We start from the raw sequence: 24,467 nt of genomic DNA on the forward strand, positions 1-24,467 counted from the left end.
CGATGGTCAGAGTCGGAGACTGCACCATTACCTCAACGTGATCTGTGGAATTCTTGGAAGTTATGGTTGACGACGTCAACTACCCAACACACAATTTTGTTGATTTATAGCTTGTTAAGCTGCTTTTAGGCGAACTTTGGCTGAACTAAAGTCTAACAAGCTTTTATACGACAAAATTGTCTGTTGGGTATATTTGTAAGAGGGTCTCAACGGCTATCGCAGCACAATCTAGAATAATGCCGAATAGCTCAACAGTGTACTGTAGCAAGCGGAAATTTCTTGCCAGCGTGATTTCTTACTTAGGAATGGTGGGCCAGTGCGGTCTAAAGCTTTATGTACTAATAGTTATCGTGGTAAACTGGAAAGCCTACGGGCTTATGTGAGGGTTGCTAATGCGTATCATTCAGTGTCGTACGGCGCAATCTGCATCTTGTCCGGCATGATGTCCATCAGCACCGTCATTAAGGAGGATCTAGAGTGCTCCGATCAATGTGAATGAACTCCCACCTGACACAGGTCCTGTCCGGCCATGGTTACTTTAGGCAGTATCTACACAGGTTCGGGCACGCGGAGTCCTCCATGTCTCGAGTGCGTGGATATGAAGGAGATCACTGAGCATATCTTCTTTGTATGCTCTCACTTAGCGCTTGAGAAGCGACATGATGGTTGTCAGCGGGCCAGACACAACTCCGGAAAATTTTGTTAGGAAAATGTGTGAAGACCTAGAAATAAAAATCATCGTCGGAGATACGTATACGGGAGAAATTCTTTCGCTCCGTTATTGGTAGGGGAAGCCTTCACTCTACGACAATGCCTTAAGGCTGGTGAACTTCGCTGTGGCCAGGAGAATGGCCATCTGTAGTACCTAGTTGCACGTTAAAACATTCGGCACACACACACATGGAGACACCTCAATGGAGAGGCTTGCTCCTACAACGACCACATGCGGATTGATGGCCGGTACTCTGCAGACGTCACCAAGATCTTGTGGAGGTGACGAACTGCATCACCAGGCATGACACGAGGAGCTTCTATCGAGCAATCACGGAATCAGGAACCAGACAGTGTAAATTTCATGCCATGTGTAATGACGGAGTGGAACCTGATTACCGATAACTTACAGGTGACCACGCGTTGGAAACAGCACTGCGAAGTACTACTGAACGGTGAGGAAGGTAGGAGTCGTCGAGGGGAACAGGAGAGAAATTGAAGAGAATGAACAATCTGTGGGTCCGCCAACGTTGGACGAGGTACAAAGATTGCGGAGAGCTGAAGATCCATAAAGGGGCCATCCACATACCACGTGGACAGATTTTTAACGATTCTGATCCCTCCACCCCTCCTCCTCCGTAAACAACTGCCCATATGAATTCTAAAAAATTTGTATGGACCGTGGACGTTACACAGATACACATGGAATGTGGATGGCCCAGAAGCCGCTTAGAAGGGTGGCTTCCAAGCCGAATCTTTCAAAGTCCAGAGTGAGCGGCTGTGTAGTACATTACACTAAATTATCCTGAGAGTATAGTCTGAGGAAAATCTACCTATGAACTGGTTGAAAAGACTCACATGCAGCATCCATAAGAAGGAAAAAATTGTCTCCCGCATCCTGTTCTGTAGACTGAGGCCTTTACAAGAAGCCTTTGTTAGTAAGTACCAGTGCCGTTTTCAAGCAGGACGATCTACAACGGACCTAGTGAACCCGTATATAAGAGAAATTACAGGGCACTCACCGTTAAGGCAACTATCACTTCAAAACGAATAACGGCAAAATTATACAGCTCGCGCGGTTTGATGTTTACAGTTGCCTTGACGGTTATCCGGCAGTTGGCTAACCCGCAGGTTGCCGAGAACAACGCGTGCCTATTCGATGAGGCATTACCTTCCACGGAAGAATTATGTGCTTCGACAGAGATAGTGAAGAGCTGGAGCAATTGTTTCGGGCTACGCGCAAGTTTTTTGAGAAGATGAACCAATCCCGTAAAGGCTACACACTGAGTCCAGATATGTGTAGGGAAACTTGATCACAAGCGAGTGCGAGGTGGTTGACAGGTGGCAGCAGTTCTTCGATTAGCACCTCAATAGCGGGGCAACGGAAGAAGGCGGAGGGGAGGTAACCTTGGAGTGCCTACAAACGACAGTAGTATCCCAGTTCCCGATATCCTGGAAATCAAACGGGAAATTGGGTCACTCAAGAACAGAGCCGCCGGCAGGGACAGGATATCGGCAAAGCTCTGTAAGCATGGAAAAGAGGCACTCGCAACGGTACTCCACTGGGTAATCTCTAGGATTTGGGAGGAAGAGAGATTACCGGAGGAATGGATGGAAGGAATTGAATGCCCCATCTATAAAAAGTGCGATCGGCTATAATGCAGCAACTTCAGAAATGCCGAGAGTACAACGTTCCCACACATCATGTTTTCGTGGACTTCAAGGGAGTGTATGATACAGTCGATCGAGACCAGCTATGTCAAATAATGCACGACAGCGGTTTTCCGGATAAACTGACACGACTTATCAAAGCTACCTTAGACCGAGTGATGTGCTACGTGTGCGAATCCCTTCGAAGCGCGCAGAGGGTTGAGATAAGGAGGTGGATTATCTAGAAGCTAGAAGAGTTGGACTAGAAATAAATGCGTCGTAAACCAAGTATATGAAAGGGAGAGGCTCGAAAGAAACCAACATTCGCTTCCTACGGACGGTGATCATGGACGGCGACGAACTCGAAGTGGTAGAGGAGTTCGTATACTTGGGATTTCTGGTAACCGCCGACAATAACACAAGCAAGAAGGTCCAACGATGTATTCAAGCTGGAAATCGAGCCTATTTTCCCCTACGTAGGACGCTTCGATCCATTAGCATACGTCGCCGCACGAAACTGACGATGTAAAAAACCCTAATTAGACCGGTAGTTCTCTATGGACTTGAAACCGTGACGCTACTCACGGAGGACATACGTGCACTGGCCGTATTTGAATGGAAAGTGCTGCGGACAATATTTGGTGGAGTACAAACAGAAAGCGAAGAGTGGCGTAGGCGTATGAACCACGAGCTGCAGGAACTACTTGGAGAGATTCCCATTGTGCACCTGACGAAGGTCGGGAGGCTACGATGGGCCGGATATGTCGCGAGGATGACGGACGACAGTGCGGTAAAATAGGTTTCTTCAAGGACCCCACCGGCACCAGGATTATAGGGGCCCAACGTGCTAGATGGCTTGATCAGGTTGAAGCGGATCTGCGAGTATCGCGACGTCTAGGAAATTGGCGACGAGTAGCCCAGGATCGAGTAGAATGGAGGAAAGTTCTTGTTACGGCACGAGCCACTACGGCTCTAGGCTGCTGAAGTAAGTACGGTGAGTGTCTTGGCGACTCTCTGGTGTATCGGCTGACTAAACGGACCATATGCTAACACAACTTGCTGACACATAATCTTTTTATAGACTTTAATGCGGCGTAAGATTCAGCGAAACGCAACAAGTGGTCTCAGATTATGCTTGGTCATGGTTTCCTGAGTAAATTGATTAAGCTGATTGTCCTGGCTTTTATTCGGCTGGCTCTACATTACGCGCCCGTTCTTTTCGAGTATCGTCAACTGCATAATCTTTGTGGCCTATCGTTCTACTTTCTGTGGCAACGAACAGGGCTTAACACGAATTGCGTAGCCAGCTTAGGTCCGCACGAAATTTTAGCTCCACAGGACGCTGATCCTTCCGGTGGCGCTCTACGAACATGAATCGTGGATGTGGAAGGAGGCGAGTGCTGGGTGTCCGAAGCAATTAAGGTGCCTACCAATAACCCGATGAAAATTGAAAAATTGAATTTTTTCATTACCTAGACCCAGATTGATACCCTGTGGTACATCTGAAGAATTTATTAATTTGGCTCCTGGTTCGTCCGAATAGCGTAGTCTGCCAGCTAGATAAAATTCCAACCTACCTACGAGTACTGCCAAGTTTTTTCTAAGTCATTCATAGGTTTGCTTCTCCCATGGTTAGAGTTAAATCCTTATAAATAACTTCCAAATATTGACATCTTCAAGTCATCCAAACTACACTACTAATATTATGAATCACTATCTCTAGTTGTAGTTTTTTTTTTTTTGTAAATGAAGTGGTAAGTTAATTTTAGGTTCCTAGCTTACCATTCGAAGTTCTAGTATGAGAAGTGAAAAATTAACTTTACTTGCAAGGAATATTCAAACAAACATTTATTTCGATATCATAGCAATAATCTAGTGTCAACTGTAGACTACAACTAGCTTATATAATTCACAGACCAAAACTTAAATACTTTAAAACGTTTAAACTCTACATTCTTGATTCCCTTGCCCCGACTTTCCTCCAAATGCTAACAATAAATACACGGTAAAATAACACAAATATAACAATTCCATCGAGTACATAACAACCCGAGTACCTCAAGCCTCATAAACCTTAAGCGTACAACCTAGTAGAAGAACAGCTCCGGGAAGTTATTCTCGTAGATAACCCGCTGCTGGCTGACCTTTGCTCCGTCGACTGCCGACGTCGCAGAGTTCAGCATCAACTGGTTCCCACAGCTGATCTGCCGTTCGGCGGCCAATGAGTTGAAAATTTCATTTAACCGGTTCTGGATGACCTCGTGCTGTGGTTCGGTTCGCCGTATCAGATCCTCGAAGGCCATCTCGCGGAAGGTGCGTCCGATAGCCACCTGCCGTTCTTGGGCTTCCCGTTTGGCTGCCTCCGTTGGTTCCGCGAGGACTCGTTTCATCGATTCGAAGTTGTAGTCCGAGGCGAGTGAACGCTTCTGAACTCCCGGCGAGCTGCTGATGGATTCGATGTCGTTGTAGTTGTCCACGATGCTGTTGCGGGGAGCACCTAAATCAAAAGGGCAGATTTAGCTATGCGTAACATTTTGATCAAGGTAATTACTTACTGGTATCAACCCACGAGTGTCGATGAGCGGACATATCTGATTGGTGCAGCGAGTAGGGCGTTCCGGTTTGTACCCGGTTGTGCTCAAGACCGGCCTGCTGCAGGCATTCGGCGATTGCCAGCTTATCGATCATCAGGTGGGGAAGGCTCGTGTTCAGAGTGCTGGGAGCTGGCTTGTCATTGTCCATCAACGGTGGCAGAAGATAGGTTGCCTCTTCCATGCGTGCCTGTATGACTTTATCCGCGTATTCAACTATGGTGGATGTTCCAGTGCAGCGGCCAGTCAAAATCAACAGAGAAATGGCGATGCTGTGCAGATTGCAACGATGTTTGGGCGACAGTTCAACCTCAGTAAGGGCAACTTGTTGAATTCTATAAAACAAAAAGGATATTAATTATGGTCGCATTATAATGCTACCGAAAACATACCCGAGCACAAACAGTAAGAATTCCTGAACCGTCTCTCCGCATGCCATTTCGACTATCATCAGGCCAGCTGTGTTGTATGACGAGCGTAGTACTTCCACGTTATTTTCCTGAGACATTCCGTCGATGACGGCCTGCAGCATGTTGGAGCCGTATTTGTGCGTAAACAGAATATCCGAACGGGAGGGTTGTTCCACCGTTAGGGTCGAAATGTTACTGATGCTGATGGCACTCAGCAGATGTTGATTCTGGTGTCGATCGAGCAGCTGCTGGAGGATTTGCATCACAATAACCCGGATGGAGACCGAAGAAGCGCGTGCCATCTTCAGCAGAGGCTGCAGGAAGGACACGGGGAAAGCTTTTTCGAAGGAAACGGTACGATATTGGGTACCGACTTTTAGAAGCGATTTTAGCAGAATGTTTTGCAAAAGGTGATCTCCTTTGCTTTTCTTCGAAAGATCCGGAACGGTGTTCATGATGAAAAGCATGATTTCAATCTTTTGATAGTCTGGATGATGATTAGCAAACTCGCCAAGCGCGTTGATAAGCGCTTCCTGATATTGCGTCTCCTCTGGAGTGGATTCGTGTTGAGTGCTGACCGAAGTCTTTAGATGGGTAAGGAGATTGTTGATGATGTCCAGTGCGGAAGGACCGACACTTTCGCCTGCGGCGATTGCGATGATTTTAGAAAGCACAACCGCCAATGAAGTGCGAGTTTTTGGAGATGACGTAAGATTCTGATCCAGGTGTGCCATCAGTGTTTCAACCACAGTGTACGAGTACTGCGGTTGAATTGAGATCATGACAATGCGGAAAGTATCGATAGCGAAGCGATTCGGAACCCACAGCTTGTGATTATCCAAATGGGTTAGTAGGGGTTTCAGCACGGCACGGATGTGACCAAAGGATGCTCGTGACACCAGTTCGCGTAAAACTGCCTCCGCCAAAACGGGCGGTGTCGATGGAGTTGCTTCCTGATCCACCGACTTGCTCTCGCTGCCGGATTGCATGTTATAGAGCAACGATGGGACTATTTTTTCCATATGATGTTTCTCCCAAATATTTTCCACCAGGTCATCTGAAACAGTCTTTCTAATCACCCCTTGGAGACCTTTAATGCCGGCCATTCTAATACTGTCCCGCAATTCCAGGTCCTCGTTGTTCCCGAAGCACATCGAACTAAACTTGGAGATGAAGAAATCGTACCGTCGGTGGTAGGAGGGCGTATCTTCTTCGATGTTAGCAAATCGCACGAATGAATTGGTCGCCATAATCTGCAAAGTTGGGTTGATGTCCTCCATCAGCTTTTGCACCATCCGCAAGAAGCTCTCAACGAAAAGATTTAGAATCTGAGCATGACACGCCATCAGTAGCAGATCCATAGCCTCCATGGCGATCTCAACAAATTTATACCGCTTGCGGTTGATGTCCTTAGAGGCCCGCTGATACAGATACTCTCCGATGCGGTCCAGCTTCTCGGGCGATCGGAGCGAGTAGAAAGTAAGCTTTTCCATGTTTGATTTGACCAGGCCATCTTCCGGGTTGACGGGAAATATGTTATCCACAAGGCGCTTGTAGCGTGGCCTCAGTGCCGAGCAGCAACCACAGCAACCTGATGGAGAAAGATAAATCGTTCGGGTGAAAACCGTTTTGCACAGCGATGACTCATGGATTGTAATAATTAATTAAAGTTATGGCCATTGCCAACATGGCTGTAATACAGCTTCAGACGGGGAATAAACTAAAACTATTTACCCATCATTTTCTCTGCTGTCGATGAGGAATTTTATTGCTGGCCAACGGAAAACTTTAGCATGAAACTGAAAAACCTATTTACAAGCACAGTTTTACTTCATTTACATTAAATTCGCAATTTTTTTACTATATAACTTCCCAACCACCCACAACACAAGCACAGAAAACTAAACTGATCGAAGTTACTAAACTAATGATGAGATGATGACTATGAGGAAGAGTGAAATTAAACGTCAAACATTTAGCAATCAGCTGGCGGGTCTTAGCAGGGCTGGGGTTTATCAGAGTCTATGTGTATATAGAGTCGCGCGAAGAGAAAATCTATCGTTTCGGCAACACAGTTTTTGTGCCGTTTGTTGCCAAGAACTATACAGTTCTGTTTTTCAACACGCATAAGCGAATATCATTTTTTGGAATTCTTCACAAAATACACAGTTTTGAAAGATTAAACCGGTGATGTTTTGTTAAATTTAAGTGAACCATTGTACAGGTTTAATGTTGGATTAAAATGTGTAAGTAAAACTTCGGAAAACACATATTCTTTATTACGCTCAATTACAACAGTTTTCATCCACTCCTAATATTATTACCTTGTTTAATTACATTGCTCGATTGGTACCCTCGTTTGACACTGATTTGGTTCCTTTATTTTCATCTTTGCGGGACTCTTATTATAAACATAGACTCTGGGTTTTATTACTGTACACTGAAAAAAACTGGGCACGCTCCATCCAAGTGTTTCATCGATTGGATATGAAAATGACTGCATTGTTATTTGTAGAACTTCTTCCATCGAATTCAATCATTTTTCACTTTCGTTTCAAGTTGTCGCACACATCAACTTACATCCATGAGCCGCACTCCCCTTACGTATGATTCCAACATCCCTTTCAGGTGAATTGCACTTGAATCTGCCCCACTGTTTCATTACAGTGATTATCATGTGCGAAACACTTTCAGTTGATTTGTTTTGTTTTTATATGTCAAATGATGTGCCGTTTGGGCGGAAAAGTAGAAAAATGGCGACAGATGAAGAGTCAACGAGTGTCATACGGCTCAGAAGTTTGAGGATTTTCCAGACTACATCTGTAAATTTTTGGAATTTTTTCACGTAAAACAATCGAACTCTAATCTTATTTCGTCACGGAGATTCTGATGAAAACATCTTTACGCTAGAGGCAAGTATTTGTTTACTAAAACATCAATTATTTAAATTAAACTAATTTAAATCTTTGTTTGCTTTACAGGCTTCTTCAACAGAAAAGGATAGTTTATATTTGGTGATGAATTTTATAGTGAAATTTTAATTTTATAAATAAAAAATATTATATGCAATCATATCCCTGTAAAACTGTTTTCATTTTAAAATCGAATAAAAATCATTCGAAGCTCGGTAAGCATTCATTTGAGATTCGAAATCCAAACACTTTATATCTATATGTCATAACACCAGAATTGAAAGTGTTTTCCTTTTGAAAATGAGGTGTTGCACAATGAATAATTCTAAAGTGTTTCGCATATGAATTCTATATGTTTTGACCAGTAGGGCGAATTCAAGTGCAAAACACTTTATAATGTCGTGTCGATTTTTTCAGTGTATACCAAACAGGAACAGTTCGGAAAGTGGAATGTGTTTTAGGGTGGTTATTAACTTTTTATTATTTTTAGTTTTCTCTTGTTCACTTTTAGGTAGGTAAAATAAGTTTTAGAAAAAATTGAATTGATATTTGTTATAAGCGCTTTTTTAAACCAGTCGATTCATATCTGAGACGCAGAAATAAAATAAATAATAAAGAAACCTAGAGCGCAGGAAAAGCAACGTAAAAGTATACAATGGGGTCCTAAAGTTTTACACGGTTTTCTGATTTTTATATATCAGCTGAAAGAGGGCAATTTTCTGAGCAAAACGTGATAATAAAAAACTGCTCGAAATGCCTCAAATGACAGTTCTCCCATATACCGTACATGGGCGAACCACATACATAAGACATACGTAACACTCAGGAAGAAATCTTTCAAAAAAGTTGGTACAAAATGAACAACTCGAAAGTACCAACCTCTGTAAAAAAAACCTCTGTTTGAATAGTTTATGAAGGTTGTGTTCCTGTGCAGCCCTGCATTTGTCTCGTTCCCACTCGATTTTGTTGAGGGCTCGAGTAGAGCCGCTATGAAGAAAATTCATTCCGTTCATTTTCGTCGAGCAGTTCATACTGGTGTTGGTACCGGGTGATGTGGGGCAGAGAGTACCAAAAAAAATCGCCAGTGTTACGTATGTCTAAGTATGTGGGCGAACTGTCATTGAAGACATTTCGAGCAGTTTTTTTATTTTTCAAATGATATAAAAAAACTTGTATGGCTTTAGGACCCAATTGTTGACAGTAAACCGCGAAATTTTTTTTGGAATGAAATATGTTTTACATTTTAACTTTTAATGTACATTATTTACACACACGTTTGACTAAAGCCTGTAGTACACTCTTTGACCGAGCGTCAAATATTTGTCACTTTTTAACAGATAAAAATTTGGTCAAATATAATTATTTGTCACTCTCCAATTTTAACATGGGGCAAACACGGGCAAACAACAACCATGATGTCAAATAAATTTGACCATTATGTCAGAAGGACAAATATTTGACCATTAGACAAAGAGTGTACTACAGGCTTAACTATTATACGCAAAAGTAAATTTTCCGAAATGAGTTTTGCTGACTAAAACTAAAATCAGAAAATCGCAATTTTGAGCATTGCAAAACTGAGCGTACCATGGTTTTATAGTTACAATGAAAACACTGTCGATTTTCTCTTTTCATCGCAAATTACATGGTACTTTTTTTCGGGTACACACACTTAATTTATCTATTCAAACTTACCAACAGCTGCTGATCGAACTTGGCAAAGTTTTCAACAAATATATTTCGACGAACATTCAGCAAATATATCGATCTACCGTAAACCAGCAGGTATTGACATTATGTTCGCCGAAGTTCTTGAAAATTCTGCCGAAAACATGTAGAGCATTTTGTTTAATTTCTCAGCTGTTGTGTTCTCGGCAATAAAATCTAAGTATGTTTTTTTCCAAAATCATTGCGAATAAGCGTGTGTATTTTTTTATTCTCGCTTATTATTTTCCGTCGGTCTAGTCACGCCACATCCTTTTTATAGTTGTTTCATGGAAATAATCTCTCCACAAAATAAGTATAATAAAATACTTGTCACTCCAACTTTATGTAGATTTTCAAATGGTATCCCCGCCTTTACCCGCGCTCATTCAAAAACTAGAATGTTGCCTCGTGTTCATAGAGACAGGAACAACAAAGTTTTCTGGGCAATTTACGCCGAAACGTTCACAATATCAAAAACAAAAACGACCGTGCGACGCGCAAGCGGCCATTTTTTAGCAAGCAAAATTGGCTTGGGGCGCCACTCATAAAATTAAAACTTAAACTACCTACACATTATTAGCCGTTACACATACCTAAACTTTGTTAGATTTATCTGGCTCGTAAAAATCGAGATTTTTCGGGGTTTTCTTCTTCGACATGCTATAGGTAGCCGTAAATCATGTTTTTTAAGATTAATTGCTAAATGTCTCAAAAAATACATCATGTACCAATTTCATATCCAAGGAAGAGTTTCTCAAAATACTATTCTCTACCACCTTCCTTTAGACATTATCCTTCTATTTTGCTTCCATGAGAAATTAGCGACAGCGCCGCCCTAGCGGTGGAATTTTGAACTACCTAGCCATTATCAAAAGTTGGCCAAAAGTTTCAGGATCAATATTCGAGAAGACATCGTTAATCTAGGAGGCAACCCTTAGTAGTTATTAATTTCGCCCTGATTTCAGTACTTTCCGACCGCTGTGCGTCGCGATTGCCGGGAAAATCGACTTATCCATCTCATTCAGCCGCATCTCCAAGCCCAGACGGGACTGCCATTTTAGTCCATGTTCGCCAGATAATTTTCACAGTTTGGTCGGTGGCACTAATCTGATTGATGCTGCATGTGTAGTTTGAAAGGTAAACCCATGAAAACCGACAATTTTTGTGGATTTTTTTTATGGAAAACAATAAGGTTCAAAGTAAGTCTTCAAACAAAATTTAGGCTCAACCGGACCTTTGATAAGGCTTTACTTACAGTAGAGAAAGTATCACTTTTTTGAAGAAATGAATGGAATATAACCTCTCAATCAACGATTTGAAGGACAACGATAGAAAATTTCTGAAATCACGTTTTGCTGAGAAAATGCGGGAGCTCATCCAGATGACATAAAAAACTGATATAACTGAACAACCCAATTGTGGAAAGACTTTTTCGTTGTAGTTCCGAAAGAATTTTGTCAGGCAATGAGTGAAAATTTGAATTTCCGTGCAGACGTTTTTTTATTGTAGAACATTGTGTTTGTTTTATAAAAAAAAACCAGCATCAAGAACATGTCAAAAATGACAATGTTGTCAAAAAGCTTGGGAGAATAATATTTTGCAGTGCTGCTAGAACGTGAGTTTCGAACCTGCACATTCATGCAAGGTGAAAATATATATTTAACATTGATGCATTTTCAACTTTTAAAAATTGTAGCAAATTTAATACTCAGATAAAAATCTGATTTTAGCGCTATTAATCTTCAAATGCACTGCACTTTTAAGAAAAAATATAAAAATAGGGGGTAAGGTTCGATGGGAAACCTCTATTCAGCGAAAAAAATAAAAATGAAGCCTATGATTCAGTAACAATGTGTTCCGAAATTCGATTGTTTACATTTTTACCTAGATTTCAGATGTTTTGTGCCGAAATTTCAGTTCAGTTGAACCGAGATTTATGAAAAAACGTGACAGATGTCATTTGTTTAGCCGAGCACACAGGGCACAATGGTCTAGAAACCGAATGTGGAGGGAAAATTGGATCTAGAGTTCGATAGCAATATTCTAGAGAAACATTTCCTTCTACAAAGTTGTTACATATGTGGAAGCGCTTATTTCCATATTATCAGTCATTAGGGTGACTAAAATTTTCGAAGAAATCAAAAGTGTAACATTTTTGACTTTGTAGATAGATCAACAGTAAAATGGAAATCAACCGTATTGTTGATAGCGGGTTAATTGGGTCCTAAAGCTATACCGCTTTTTATATATCATTTGAAAAAGCCACGCGTTCTGAGCAAAACGAGAATTTTAAAAAACGTTTATCGTTTTCCTTCGATTTTTAAATGAAGAATAAAAAAACTGCTCGAAAGGTCTTAGATGACGTTTCGCCCATGTACGGTATATGAGAGAACTGTCATTTAAGGCATTTCGAGCAGATTTTTATCCTTCATTTAAAAAATCAAAGGAAAATGATAAACATTTTTCAAAAATCACGTTTTGCTCAGAAAATTGCACTTTTCCAGCTGATATATAAAAATCAGAAAACCGTTTAAAACTTTAAGACCCCATTCGACTAAGCGGTCTTGCAATTTTGGAAGCATTTTTTTTAATTTGTCCAACGTTTCGACACCGGTTGGTGTTTGCCTAGGGGGAGTTTAGACTTTTTGGAATTTTAGAGTTTTCACTAGATTTTTTTTCCCATAGAAGACACCAACCTGTGTCAAAACGCTGGACAAAATCCAATAAATTTAACCGCTGAACGGATTTTAAACGTCAATGTCTTGATCGAAAGTTGAAAATTGCACCAAACGTGCGGATATCATTGAAAAAATTGAAAAAAAATGAGCTGCAAATCAGTCATCTTGGATTAGTTTCGTAGCATTCAATCAATCACCAGCTTGCCTTCAATGCTGAGCACAGGACGGTATAGTGTTGAATTGTATTTGCCATGTGCCGTTTTGAAGGCCTGCAAAATGATCTTGAACACTAATGTCTTATTCGATTGGTGAAGTTTTCTCTAAACTTTTGATACAATGATTGGCGTATCTTTTCAATTGCAAACCAGTGAAAAAATAACTACCAATCAATTGGAGAAGAAGCGGCTATCCAATCATGAGTTCGCTTTTTATTCCTGATGTTGTGAATTGACCAAAACAAATCGTAAACAGAACATGCCGAGCTTTTCGTTTTTTCTATCTTACAAAATAACCGATTTATATTGGAAAAATATTTGCTTGATTCAACTTTTTTTTCAATTTTTACATCAAAACCGTCTTCAAACGATTTTGAGAGTTTTTTACGAGTTTTTTTCAATCCTGAAAATGTAAATATCTCAATCCTCTTCAAAGTTATTGACGCTTTTCGTCAAAATATACACCCTTCTAATTTTTTTCTCGTTTTTTTGGCTAAATATCTTGAAGAGCACTTTTGACAAATTTTCGAAATATGTTCTGTTCTAGATTTGAGTAAATTTAATTTGAAAACATGATAAAAATTGCAAAAATTTTTCAATTTTCGCATTTAAAATCACAAATATTTGATTCTATGGTTTATTTTCTCAAAATAGAAATAATGATCTTTAATATGATCCAAAAACATCGAAAATCGGTCAACTGGCTCAAAAGTTATGATTTTTTGAAAAAAAAAAACATCGAATACTGTATAACAAACAATCAACAAACAGCCAAAATATCACTATGTTCAGTTCTACGTTTTTTTCTGGCCACCCTTTTTCGGAACTGGTTACTCAAAGTACTTCAATTGTGCACAAAATTGCAAGGATTGACCTTTATTGAAAATATTCGGACCCATATTTATTTTGTTGGTTTTAACGAACCAGATCCGGAATAGGATGGCCAGAAAAAACGTAGAATTTAATATTTAAGGAATAATGTTCCAGCAAAGATAACTAGAACAATATACCTAACTTCCTTTTTTTTCATACATTTTGAACACGACTGATTTCCGACGGTTAGTGCTGCCATCTGATGACTTAAATTCTCATAAACGGATCACTATGAGCAAAACCAATTAATCGTGCATAGTCCGTCATCGATCGTTGAGCTGTTCAAGATTGTATATGAAACAGGTGAGGCAGTTTGGTCAGCTCGACGCTTAAGATAACATGCAGATTAATGATATCGCTCTTTTTGCACTTAATGCTATTGCCATATTTTTTGCACTCCAAAGTACGAAAAAAAGTGTGAAATTGCCTGCCAGAGGGGGGGTTTATATTGGGGGGTTATATTTATTTTCAGGTCCCATTTTACCAAAACTCAGAGTTTGATATCGCAATCCAAGTTTCAGAACCATTGCACATTTGGTCAGGTTTATCGGGACACCCGATTTTTGCTTTATTCACCTCGGCAAGAGTAGAAAACTTGATTGTAGAGCGTGCTTATAGCGGTTATCAGGAAGTTCTTATGGTACGCTTAATTTTAAATGATGCGCCGATAATTCTTGATTCTTCTGGAAAGTTTCATGTTTGAGAACTAAACATCCGTACACATTATTATCATTTTTCGGATGGCAGCACCGTACAGTCGTCCATACTGAAAAAATTGTTTCACATTTCAGCGGTCATGTCTTGGCCTTATAGTCAGTTGATTTTGACGTTAAGTATACATCATATTTACAGTGTATAAATTAGTTCGACTTTTGCTCACGCGCAGCGACAATCATGTCCGATGAACTCTGCAAGAGTCAGGTATCTTGTTCTAGTCATCTTTGGTTCCCGACAAAGCTGGGCTCTTAAGACGAGGAGCATTTTCTGCAATGTTTGATAAAATGATCTGTTGAATTAATGTACGAGTTCTTCCCGCAATTTTCTACAAGATGCACAGAAAACAATTTTAGTAAATCAACAGTTCTTAACGAGTTGATTTACTAACATCGTTCTTTATTTTTGTCCATCGTAAATACCATTAGGAACGTTGAAACCGGTCCAACCATAGAAGCGCGAAATTTGCTCCGTAAAAAGTTTATTTGCAGTCTGATTTATGCGCTATAGATTTTTGTTTTTGTTCAGTTCTTTAGCTGGAGTTATTTTATCAGATTTTTGCCTGATTGTCGATAATGAATGGCTGCTAAAACAGTCTTAAACTTGAGGCTGTAATGGTTTGAGTAGGTTTATAATTATAAAATGTATTTGGGAATTTTGAATGTCAAATCATTAATCAAATAGTTTAAAATTAGTTGTGTTTGTTTTACGAAATATTTGTTTTTTTTTTGAACGTACGTATAAGCAATTTTTGTTTTTTTTTTTTTAAATTACAGCTGCACTAGAAAAAATCAATTAATTAGCCAGAAACAAACTAGGCATCTAAACTATAGTTATATAACGAAACGAAAACGATTGGTAAGCAATTCTTTTACTCACATCCTTCAGTGCACTTCTTCACGAATGAATCCAGAAATTCTGGCATTTCGACCGGTTCAAAGCAGCACCGAATCATGCCCGCCATGGTTCACGAAAACTGAACTTGGTGGTTTTCTTTTCACTGAACACTGTACACTCACTAATCAGTTTAGTAGATTAGGTCCATCGTTTGTAAAACGCTTGATATCTTAATGAATGCTAACCGTAAATGAGATTTATTTTGAAACTTTCTAATTATTCAAACTTTACCTAATCTAACAAAACTCAGGAACAATTACTGATATGAATTGCTTTCGTCGTTCGAACGGCTCTTGTTATTTTTTTGGACTAAGAAAATTTTCACTCGTTTGTCAACCAACGAACGGATTCTGTTCTTTTCCTACGCGTCATGCGCAGTCACCACCAGCAAGCGAACTGCAACTGGTTTGTTGGCCCCTCGTGGGAAATGGCCTAAAGAAAACAATGGAACACTGGAGCGGACAGTTAGTATTCCCTGTTGTCGGTTTTATGTATTGTTGTCCCCCCTAGCTCAAATTTAGAATGGTAAATCTCTTTTGTAGATTAACAAATTGCACCATTTTGGGCGAATTAACTATTCCAAATTACTTACATCTAATCTCTAGCAATAAATTTTAACCCTTGGCGACAGATGCAATCCGGACGTGTGACAGGCCTAACTGTATTCACCAGCACCGCGAGGAGTGACGTTCCACCAGGCGAAGAACTCGCGATGCTCATTGAGTGCGACGGATCGGATTTCCCGCGTTTGTCAACCGCAGCACGAAGCAAGGCATCCGTATGACTTCAAGGTCACATTGATAAAGTTGTTTTATGAATGAAAGCGGGTGGCTTGGAATGGGGGAAGACAGTGCCGGTGGGTTGTTACACCCACGGTGTGCGTTTCCTTCGAATGACACTGTCTTCTGGGGATACGGATGCTGAGAAATTGACAGCTGATGCGAGCTGGATTATCGGTGAATTGGTGCTGCAGACCTATTTATGAAAATATAGTGCACTCTATTGGTGATAAATTTTTTTTCACAGCCAAAACGGTTTGTTGATTAGCATAGTGTCTTTGGCAAAGTTGTAGATAATAATTTTGTCATTCCAGAAAAAAATTACCCTGTGAATAAAAAAGGGAAGAATTTTTTTTTATTCTCTTAAAAATAAATCGCTCAAACAGTTTACTAATCGAAAAAAGCTAACTGTTTTGTTGATAACTTGAAACTTTAGCTGGATTAAAGTAATTTTTGCATTTTTTCATAATTGTTTCATAATTGAAAATGTGCAACGATTAAACAATTTTCACTATGAATTGCGTTGTGCTCTCAGGGAGATGTTTAATTAAATGATTATTTTATTTAATTTTAACAATTCATCTAATCTCATTAACCCTCTAGTGCCCAAATTATTTTCTAAACGGACTTCGATAAAACCACTATAAACCATTATAAACACTTTTTAAGTATTTATTGAAGCTTTTCAGAACTTTGACTGAAGCCCGCCAAATGGCGGTATTGGGCACTAGAGGGTTAAGGTTAGTTTCAACTACTGCTGCAGGAAAAATTTGATTAGATTGTTTGTCCTCTTTCTTATGCTTTCAATCTGGTTAAGGATTTTCTCGGTTGTACTGTCAAATACTGTGGCTTTATAGTTTGCTTAGCAAATCTGAACAAGGTAATTTCTCATGGAAACAGTACCACCTAACGAAGCATCGGTTTGTAACTCAATAGCACAACCATCGGAGGAGAGCCAAAACTTAAATCAAAAGTAAAATTTTCTTACGATCAGAAATAAAATCATATTGCATAAGCAAAGTCAGTTTGCGAGTACTGTTGCTTGAAATAGTGTGTCAACCCGTCAAAAACTTAATCCGGCAGAGCCAATCAGGTTACGTAATCGTTACACATTTTCCATCGCGGAATAGTCGATTAAAATCCGGCAACAGTCAGCTTTCAGCCAGCTGTTCGTTGCCAACTAACGACGATGATGTTGAATAAAATGACACCACAACAAACCGCATCATAACAGTTTGCCCGATTAGTGCACACACGATTAAATGCAAAAGTAGTGTTTCGCCGCCGCGGTTGGATCTTTCCTGGCTGCCTGCGCCTGCTTGCCACTTGCTTGAATAGTGAACGAGCGCCAATCATGCAAGACCTCGAAGTTTAATTTTCCGTAAGGCGTATCGATCACCGCACGTCAAACTTCACGGGTGTAGAATCTGCAGTGATCAGTGAGTGCGAGGTTGGCCATTGTTCCGATTGACAAGCGCGGGTCGAGAGCGGATGGACGGGCGTTCGTATAGTCACTCGGTGCGGTCGCACACTAATTGGAACATCCATACAGCGTCGATCGAGTGCCATGTGTGCGGTTTATTGTGCCGTTGACAATGACGTATGTGGCTCCCCCCGAGGCGCGGGGGCACATTTCGCGGCCTAGTTCGGATCATTTTAGTCAAATTATGCCAATCACAGGCAGATGAATCGATTTTGAAACGGTGGCAATAATCGAATCTTGATTTGCGGTCCAGATTTGCAAACATATGTTTCGCAGGGCCGTTCGACTGTTCCACCCGGAGAGCACAGTGGAATGTCACGCTTCATTCAGCTTTTAGCTTTATTAAACGACGTTCTTCGTCCCTTGTACCCCCAGTCCGATAGACTGTATAGTGTTGATCACGATCTTGTAGCTCACAAACCAGCTGCAGCCGTTTGGTGGTGTATGAAGTAGCCAAACTGTGCAAACAGGCAACACAACGTAAATGTGCGCAAGTTTTTACACGTAGTACGAACGTTGATGAATTTTGCATTTACTATCGAGCGACTGTCCCACCTACTAAACCTCGATCATTTGTGATGGTAATCTGTAAACAAACACCGTTTTCTAGTTTAGGAAATAAGCTAACCGTAGCCCATTACATAGTTATTAGAACGATTTTTCAAACTGCTTGAATTATTTGAAGGATTATTCCTTTAATAAAACAAAATTAGATAACACTGCAGCAGCTGGTCTATTTTTTTTTTTATTCTCGCTTATTTTCCGTCGGTCTAGTTCCGCCACTGTTGTGGCCAATCACCGACGCCCAGGGAGGCGACTCCACACCCAGGACCCTAACTCACGACCCGTTTATTAACGGACCAGCGCCAACGGCTTTACTTCCTCATGCGATGGAAGGCGTGATCCCAGAGATTTTTCGCCTCAGAAAATCTCCCGGTGTCGGCTAGGATTGAATCTAGACCAGTTGGGTTGGTTGTGAGTGGATCACGCCACCTCACAACCATCGACACCTATGTCGGCGGTGGGATTCGAACCCAGGCGTCGAGCGTGGTTGGCGGAGACGTTACCAACCACACTAGGCCCCCGCTCTAGCTGGTCTATTTTTGACGTTGACTAACGTCTATATCGAAGTTAGGCCCCTGAATTTGAAAATCTAGTAATTCAACCAGGGAAAACCAGAGAAAAGTGGTCAGGTTTTGAGCGCTTATTTTGCAGTCATCTATAATCAGGTTTTCGAGGTTTTGGCATCAATCGGTCAGAAATTCTTTTACGGTTAAATTTATGTAACAAAAACAAACTATTGTTTGAGATACACTATTGAAAAAATGGTAATTAATATCGATTGTCTAAATCATACCGCGCAGCCAATCACTACCTCTCTTCCCAAGCACAGTCGACACTAACGGATACAATCGATCTGACTTTGTTGTTATTGTTGTTGTCACTTTCTGTTTCCGATGTTTATGCTGCTGCTAGCGGAAAAACCCTTGCAAATATGCATCTTTTTGTTGGTGTTAATTTTACGACAGCGGCCGGCGCCCCATCATTTTAATTCCAAAACCGCACCTTTTAGTAGGCTTTTAGTAGTAAATGGCTACTGCAAAACACTTGAATGGCTGGAATTCTGACGGACTAACCAAGAAACTATAATCGGCAAATGGCACCAATTTTCTGTTTTACCAAATGCTGCTGCTAGCGGAAAAAACCTTGCAAAAATGCATGTTTGTGTTGGTGTTAATATTACGACAGCGGCCGGCGCAGCTTTCAAGAAACATTTGTCTCTACCATTCCATCATCTATGTAGCCCCTCCTTCTTTCTAATTATCTGACGAAGCCTTGGTATAAAACGTATCGTTCGAACGTTTCACCCCATCAGTTTCATTATTAAACCGTACCGGATACATACGGACGCTTGGTGTTAGCAGCTAAAAGGAGGAAAAACAAAATAGTACCGGTCATCTCGTGCCGGTTTCACCCGTAATGCTGGTGGCTTTAGTAGTAAATGGCTAGTGCAAAATACTTAAATGGCTGGAGTTCTGGACGGACTAACCAGTAAACGAGAATAATCGGCAACTGGTACCTTTTGGTGCCACGAAATTTCATTACAGAAGTTTTGTAAAAGAAGCGTTGCAATTCCCTCTACTATTTGCTTCAATGGAATATTTTTTTTTATAAGAATAAGTAGTCAGTTTTTTTATAAGAATAAGTAGTCAACGTCATGCGGTCGTGTCTTGAATACCACCCTCCTACTTTTTTATCGAAACATTATACTTTGGTTGAAAATTATCTATTTTTTCGGTTAAACAAATGATGAAAGTAAAAAGAGTAACCTTCGAATAAATCTACAATTTACTACCAACATTTATATTCTTCTGCCTCGTATGCAAATGTTTGCTTTATGTGCACACACCTATATTAATGACTGTTTCAATCATCGCTTAGTCCACTTTGAGTGGCAGGAGATAACGACTTAATTTTAGAATAGATTTGAACGAAACCAAAATAACAAAGCTTTGGTGCTACATTACGCTATCGAAACTTGACCTTCTGTTTATTATACCGTAAGGCGTCCTATTTCTGCGCGGTTCTTAATTCTGCGCTTTCCATATTAAAATGTTAAAAAAATATCGATTAAAAGCAGATTTTCAAAACTGATGTTTGGATGTGACCCCGGTTGGACCTGCGGTCGTATGCTGACTGAACAGGTAAACCTACTTCGGGAGCCAATCCGAACATCTGACCGCCATATTGGTGGCGGCTCGAAACAACGTCTGTTCTCTGTATTAGAAGCGGTTGTACCACCGTCTTGTTAGCGCATTCAAGACTGTAAACACCAATGCCAAAGTCCTGGTGGTATTCAAGACTTAAAACAGTAGAGCTGCGGCAATATTCAATGTGCACAGCCCTCACCTCGGAAGCACCGATGATGATAAGGAGCTGGGGCGTGAAAGGCGATTTATGGCGATAGATCGTTGAGATCCTAGCCGAATCCAGAATACGTCTCCACAAAACTCGGTCGTGGGCTGCTCCTCTCCAGTCTCCCCTTACACCCGCTGCTCTGGCATCCTCGTCGACAGAACACATCCAGCGCGTGCGAGGTCTACCTCGAAGTCGTCGGCCTCTGTCTGGTTTTTTGCTAAATATTAGCTTTGCCGGTCGCTCATCCGCCATCCGTGCTACGCGGCAAGCCCACTGTAACCTGCCGTGTTTCATCAGGTTCATAATATATATCAGCGTATTTGTATACATCGTACAGCTCGTGATTCATGCGCCTGCGCCACTACCCATTTTTTAATTTGGCTCCGAGTATTGATTGAAGGATTCTACGCTCGAAGACCCCAAGCGCTCGTCGATCGGCCTCCTTCCACGTCCACGATTCATGTCCGTAGAGCGCCTTTGGGAGAGTCCTATAGAGCGCAAATTTCGTACGGATCTGTAGGCTACGGGACCTAGGCTGGCTACGAAATTCGTAATAAGCCCTATTCGCTACCGCAATCGCTCACCTCCTTGTCACATGTCACGAGAGTACTAAGATAAACAAATTCGTCAACCACTCCGAAATTATCCCCATCCATCTCCACCGCAGCACCAACACCCGTAGAACTATCACGCTCTCTGCCAGTCACCATGTACTTCGTTTTGGCAGTGTTTATGGTAAGTCCAATTCTCGCAGCTTCCCGTTTGAGAACCGTAAAGACTTCCTCAACAGCTCTACGGTTAACATCAATTATATCAATGTCGTCCGCGAAGCCTAGAAGCATGAACCACGAGCTGTCCAGCACATGACATCAAAATCGTCATCGGGGATAGCAACGCCCAGGTCAACCAGGAGGAGGAGTACAAATCGGGAATTGGAAAGTTCAGCGTGCACCAGCTGACCAACGAAAACGGCATAAGAATCAGCGACATCTTCGTAAAATATGGCTATTTTCAGCAAAAAACTAGAAATATCTTCACAACAAATGAAAATTTCAAACCAATATATTCTACAAAATGCGAGGTTTAGCAGAATGAACGAAATCTCAGAACATCTTGAATTGTTTCTACGATTACAAAAAAAGTTATGGACAAAAAACTCATTTTGAGGGGTGTTTTCCTTTCATTCAGCACTCGGTTGGATAAAACTAGGAACAGTTGAACTCTTTTGAGTAATGCAGTTCTTTCGACAAACTTTCAAATGCATACAGTCTGGTTTGTTACTATCTGCAAGCTTCGGAGAAATATGGACTCAAAAAAAGGCTATTTTCAGCAAAAAACTAGAAATATCTTTACAACAAATACAAATATTAAACCAACATGTTCTACAAAAATGTAAGGTTTAGCAGAACGAACAAAATCTTAGAACATCTTGAACTGTTTCGACGATTACAGAAAAAGTTATGGACGAAAAACTAATTTTGAGGAGTGTTCCTCGTGAAACTCTATTTCGTCATAACAGACGTACAGATAGAAGATTACAGTGTTCAGTAATTCTTTTTCTTATAGATTTTCCTACAACTTTGCTGAAGAAAGCAATCTGGTATTTTGAAAATTAGAAAAAAATAGTTTTTATATCTAACTACTAGGCTGCCGTTCTACGCATAGTTGTCCCATGTTACTTCTGGTCGATTTTCATTTTTTACCACCAATGAGTCTATTTCTATGTATATTTTCGAAAACTTTCAAAAATAACATTGTTTATTCCGAAAGTCTTGAAAAACCATACCAAGTCTGTTTGTCCCATCGATGATTTTCTACACATATTTGTCCCACTAAATTTTTTGTATTCTAATCGATCCCACTAATCACTAATTTCCATATTTACAACTTGAGAAGTGCTACAGAGCAGTAAAAACTTCTCCTTACAACGTTTGGCTACGTTACGGGTGTCAGAAATTCGGTACCGAAAATCACTTTGCTTGATTATTTAAATGCGCTTCGTTCATATCTTTGTTCGGAATACCTTAACCTTGTGTGCTGGTTTGTAATTTGAATGCCTTTCCTTTTCGAGCATAAGAAGACAAACGCATGTAATTCATACTAATTGAAAGTTATAAGAACTGTTATTTGTGTGTAGCCAAAATGATGAAAGCCTAACAACGTTCAAATATGGGCAAGCTGGAAAAACAATTCCCCTTTGTAATTGTAAGTCATCTCATACATATTTAATTAACCAAACTTTCATCTCGACTATCATCACCTGCTTATAAAGACAACACGATTAGCGTGATCATTTTCGTGGAAAATTAACAGCCTTGTATCCCCAAAACGAACTTTGTCTTGGGAACATCGAATGCACGTGGTGGGACTGATATGCGTCAAAATTACCTATTGGAAGGCAAATTTCTCGGCATTATTGTCCCAGTGGGTATTTTTATGGAAAAGAGTGTTAAACCGCAAAACTTTAAACTAGATATATTGAAAACAGTCTATTGCAAGGTAAAACTACCATAAAACCCATGCCGGCATTTGCCACATTGGCGCAATGCGGAAAAGCATTGTAAAATTTTAACATCGTTTTTCTCGTTTGCATGATTTGTAACATGGGACATATATGCGTAGAACGGCAGTAGGGGAATTGATCAAAAAACCGAAAACGCCAAAAGAAAGGCCTTGTTATATGGAATAAACTTGCTGAAGACACTAGGTACATAAAATCAATATTTCACAGTCAAATCTAAAACGATCACGAGTTTTCGAGTTTAGACCACTGTGCAGGTGTGCAATGGGGTTCTTCCAAGCAGCGCGTGCAGCTCATGGTTTCTGGGAGGTCGTCCGTCTGAACTCCATCGTAGATAGTCCGCAGCACCTTCCGTTCGAAAACTCCAAGAGAAGCGTTGTTGTCTCGATTCCGCAGAGGTTTACCGGTCTTATCAGGGTTTTGTACAGCGTCAACTTTGTGCGTCGTCGTACTTGACTCGATCGAAGTGTCTTCCGAAGTGAACAGTAGGCACGATTTCCAGCCTGGATGCGTCTCTGGATCTCTTTGCTGGTGTTATTGTCGGCGGTCACCAGTGACCCCAGATACACGCCCTAGTCGACCACCTCAAGCTCATCGCCGGTTACAGAGACTCGAGTTGGGAGGCTGATGCTGTTCTCCTTGGAGCCTCTCGCTCGCATGTATTTCGATTCCGATGCATATATTCGCAGTCCGAATTATCCGGCTCTCAGTCAAGCGTATGTTTCTTTCGCCGTCGCAATTTTACGTGTTAAGATGTGCCCCTCGTATCGATGCCCGCCCTCCTGATCATACCCTCAAGGGCGATGTTAAACAGAAAACAGGACAGTCACCTTGTCTCATATCTTTGCGCGACTCCACGAGGCCTGAGAATATCCCCGAAACACGCACGTAGCAAATCGATTGGGCCATGGTGGCCTTGATCAGTCGAATCAGTTTATCCGGAAATCCGTTGTCGTGATCTTTCATAGCTGCTCTCGATCGACTGTATCATGTGTGGGCACGTTGTACCCGCGACATTTCTGTAAGATCTTACGGATTGAGAAGATCTGGTCCGTGGGGGCACAGGTGCCCATGAAGCCCGCTTGGACGGCGGAGCAGGATCTGTGAGAGTATTGCAGAAGTTGCGGTAGCTTGTCGCCCTTGTTGTAGATGGGGTAGACGATTCTCTCCATCCACTCGTCTGGCAGTTTTTCCTCCCCCCAAATCTTGGGAAGCGCCTCTCTCCCATGTTTAAGGAGCTCACTCGACAGTCCGTCTTTGTCTGCGGCTTTGCGGCTTTTCTTCAGTTTCCCGATCTCACAAAGAACTTCATGAACATCGGGGGCTGGTACTCGGTTATCTGCTCCTAGGTCAGTTCTTGCTCCGCTTCTGTTTACTGTATCACCATTCAGGTGTCCATCGAAGTAC

At 41.0% G+C, this 24,467-nt stretch overlaps 1 protein-coding gene across 2 annotated transcripts; it reads right to left on the bottom strand.

The window, feature by feature from the left end:
* Positions 1–4,179: 4,179 nt before the first annotated feature.
* LOC129723071 (protein EFR3 homolog cmp44E) lies at positions 4,180–15,750 on the bottom strand. 2 transcript variants are annotated; one of them, XM_055677029.1, is made up of 4 exons: positions 15,341–15,750; positions 5,345–6,953; positions 4,917–5,287; positions 4,180–4,858 (listed from the first exon to the last, which is right to left on the bottom strand). In XM_055677029.1, the coding sequence occupies exons 1-4, from the start codon at positions 15,423–15,425 to the stop codon at positions 4,449–4,451; spliced, it is 2,475 nt and encodes an 824-aa protein (XP_055533004.1). In that variant the 5' UTR covers positions 15,426–15,750; the 3' UTR covers positions 4,180–4,448. The 2 variants fall into 2 exon arrangements, with proteins under 2 accessions (XP_055533004.1, XP_055533005.1); XM_055677030.1 differs by lacking the exon at positions 15,341–15,750 and adding an exon at positions 7,097–7,292.
* Between the last annotated feature and the right edge of the window lie 8,717 nt (positions 15,751–24,467).

The sequence above is a fragment of the Wyeomyia smithii genome, chromosome 2, assembly GCF_029784165.1.
Source record: "Wyeomyia smithii strain HCP4-BCI-WySm-NY-G18 chromosome 2, ASM2978416v1, whole genome shotgun sequence".
Lineage (NCBI taxonomy): Eukaryota > Metazoa > Arthropoda > Insecta > Diptera > Culicidae > Wyeomyia > Wyeomyia smithii.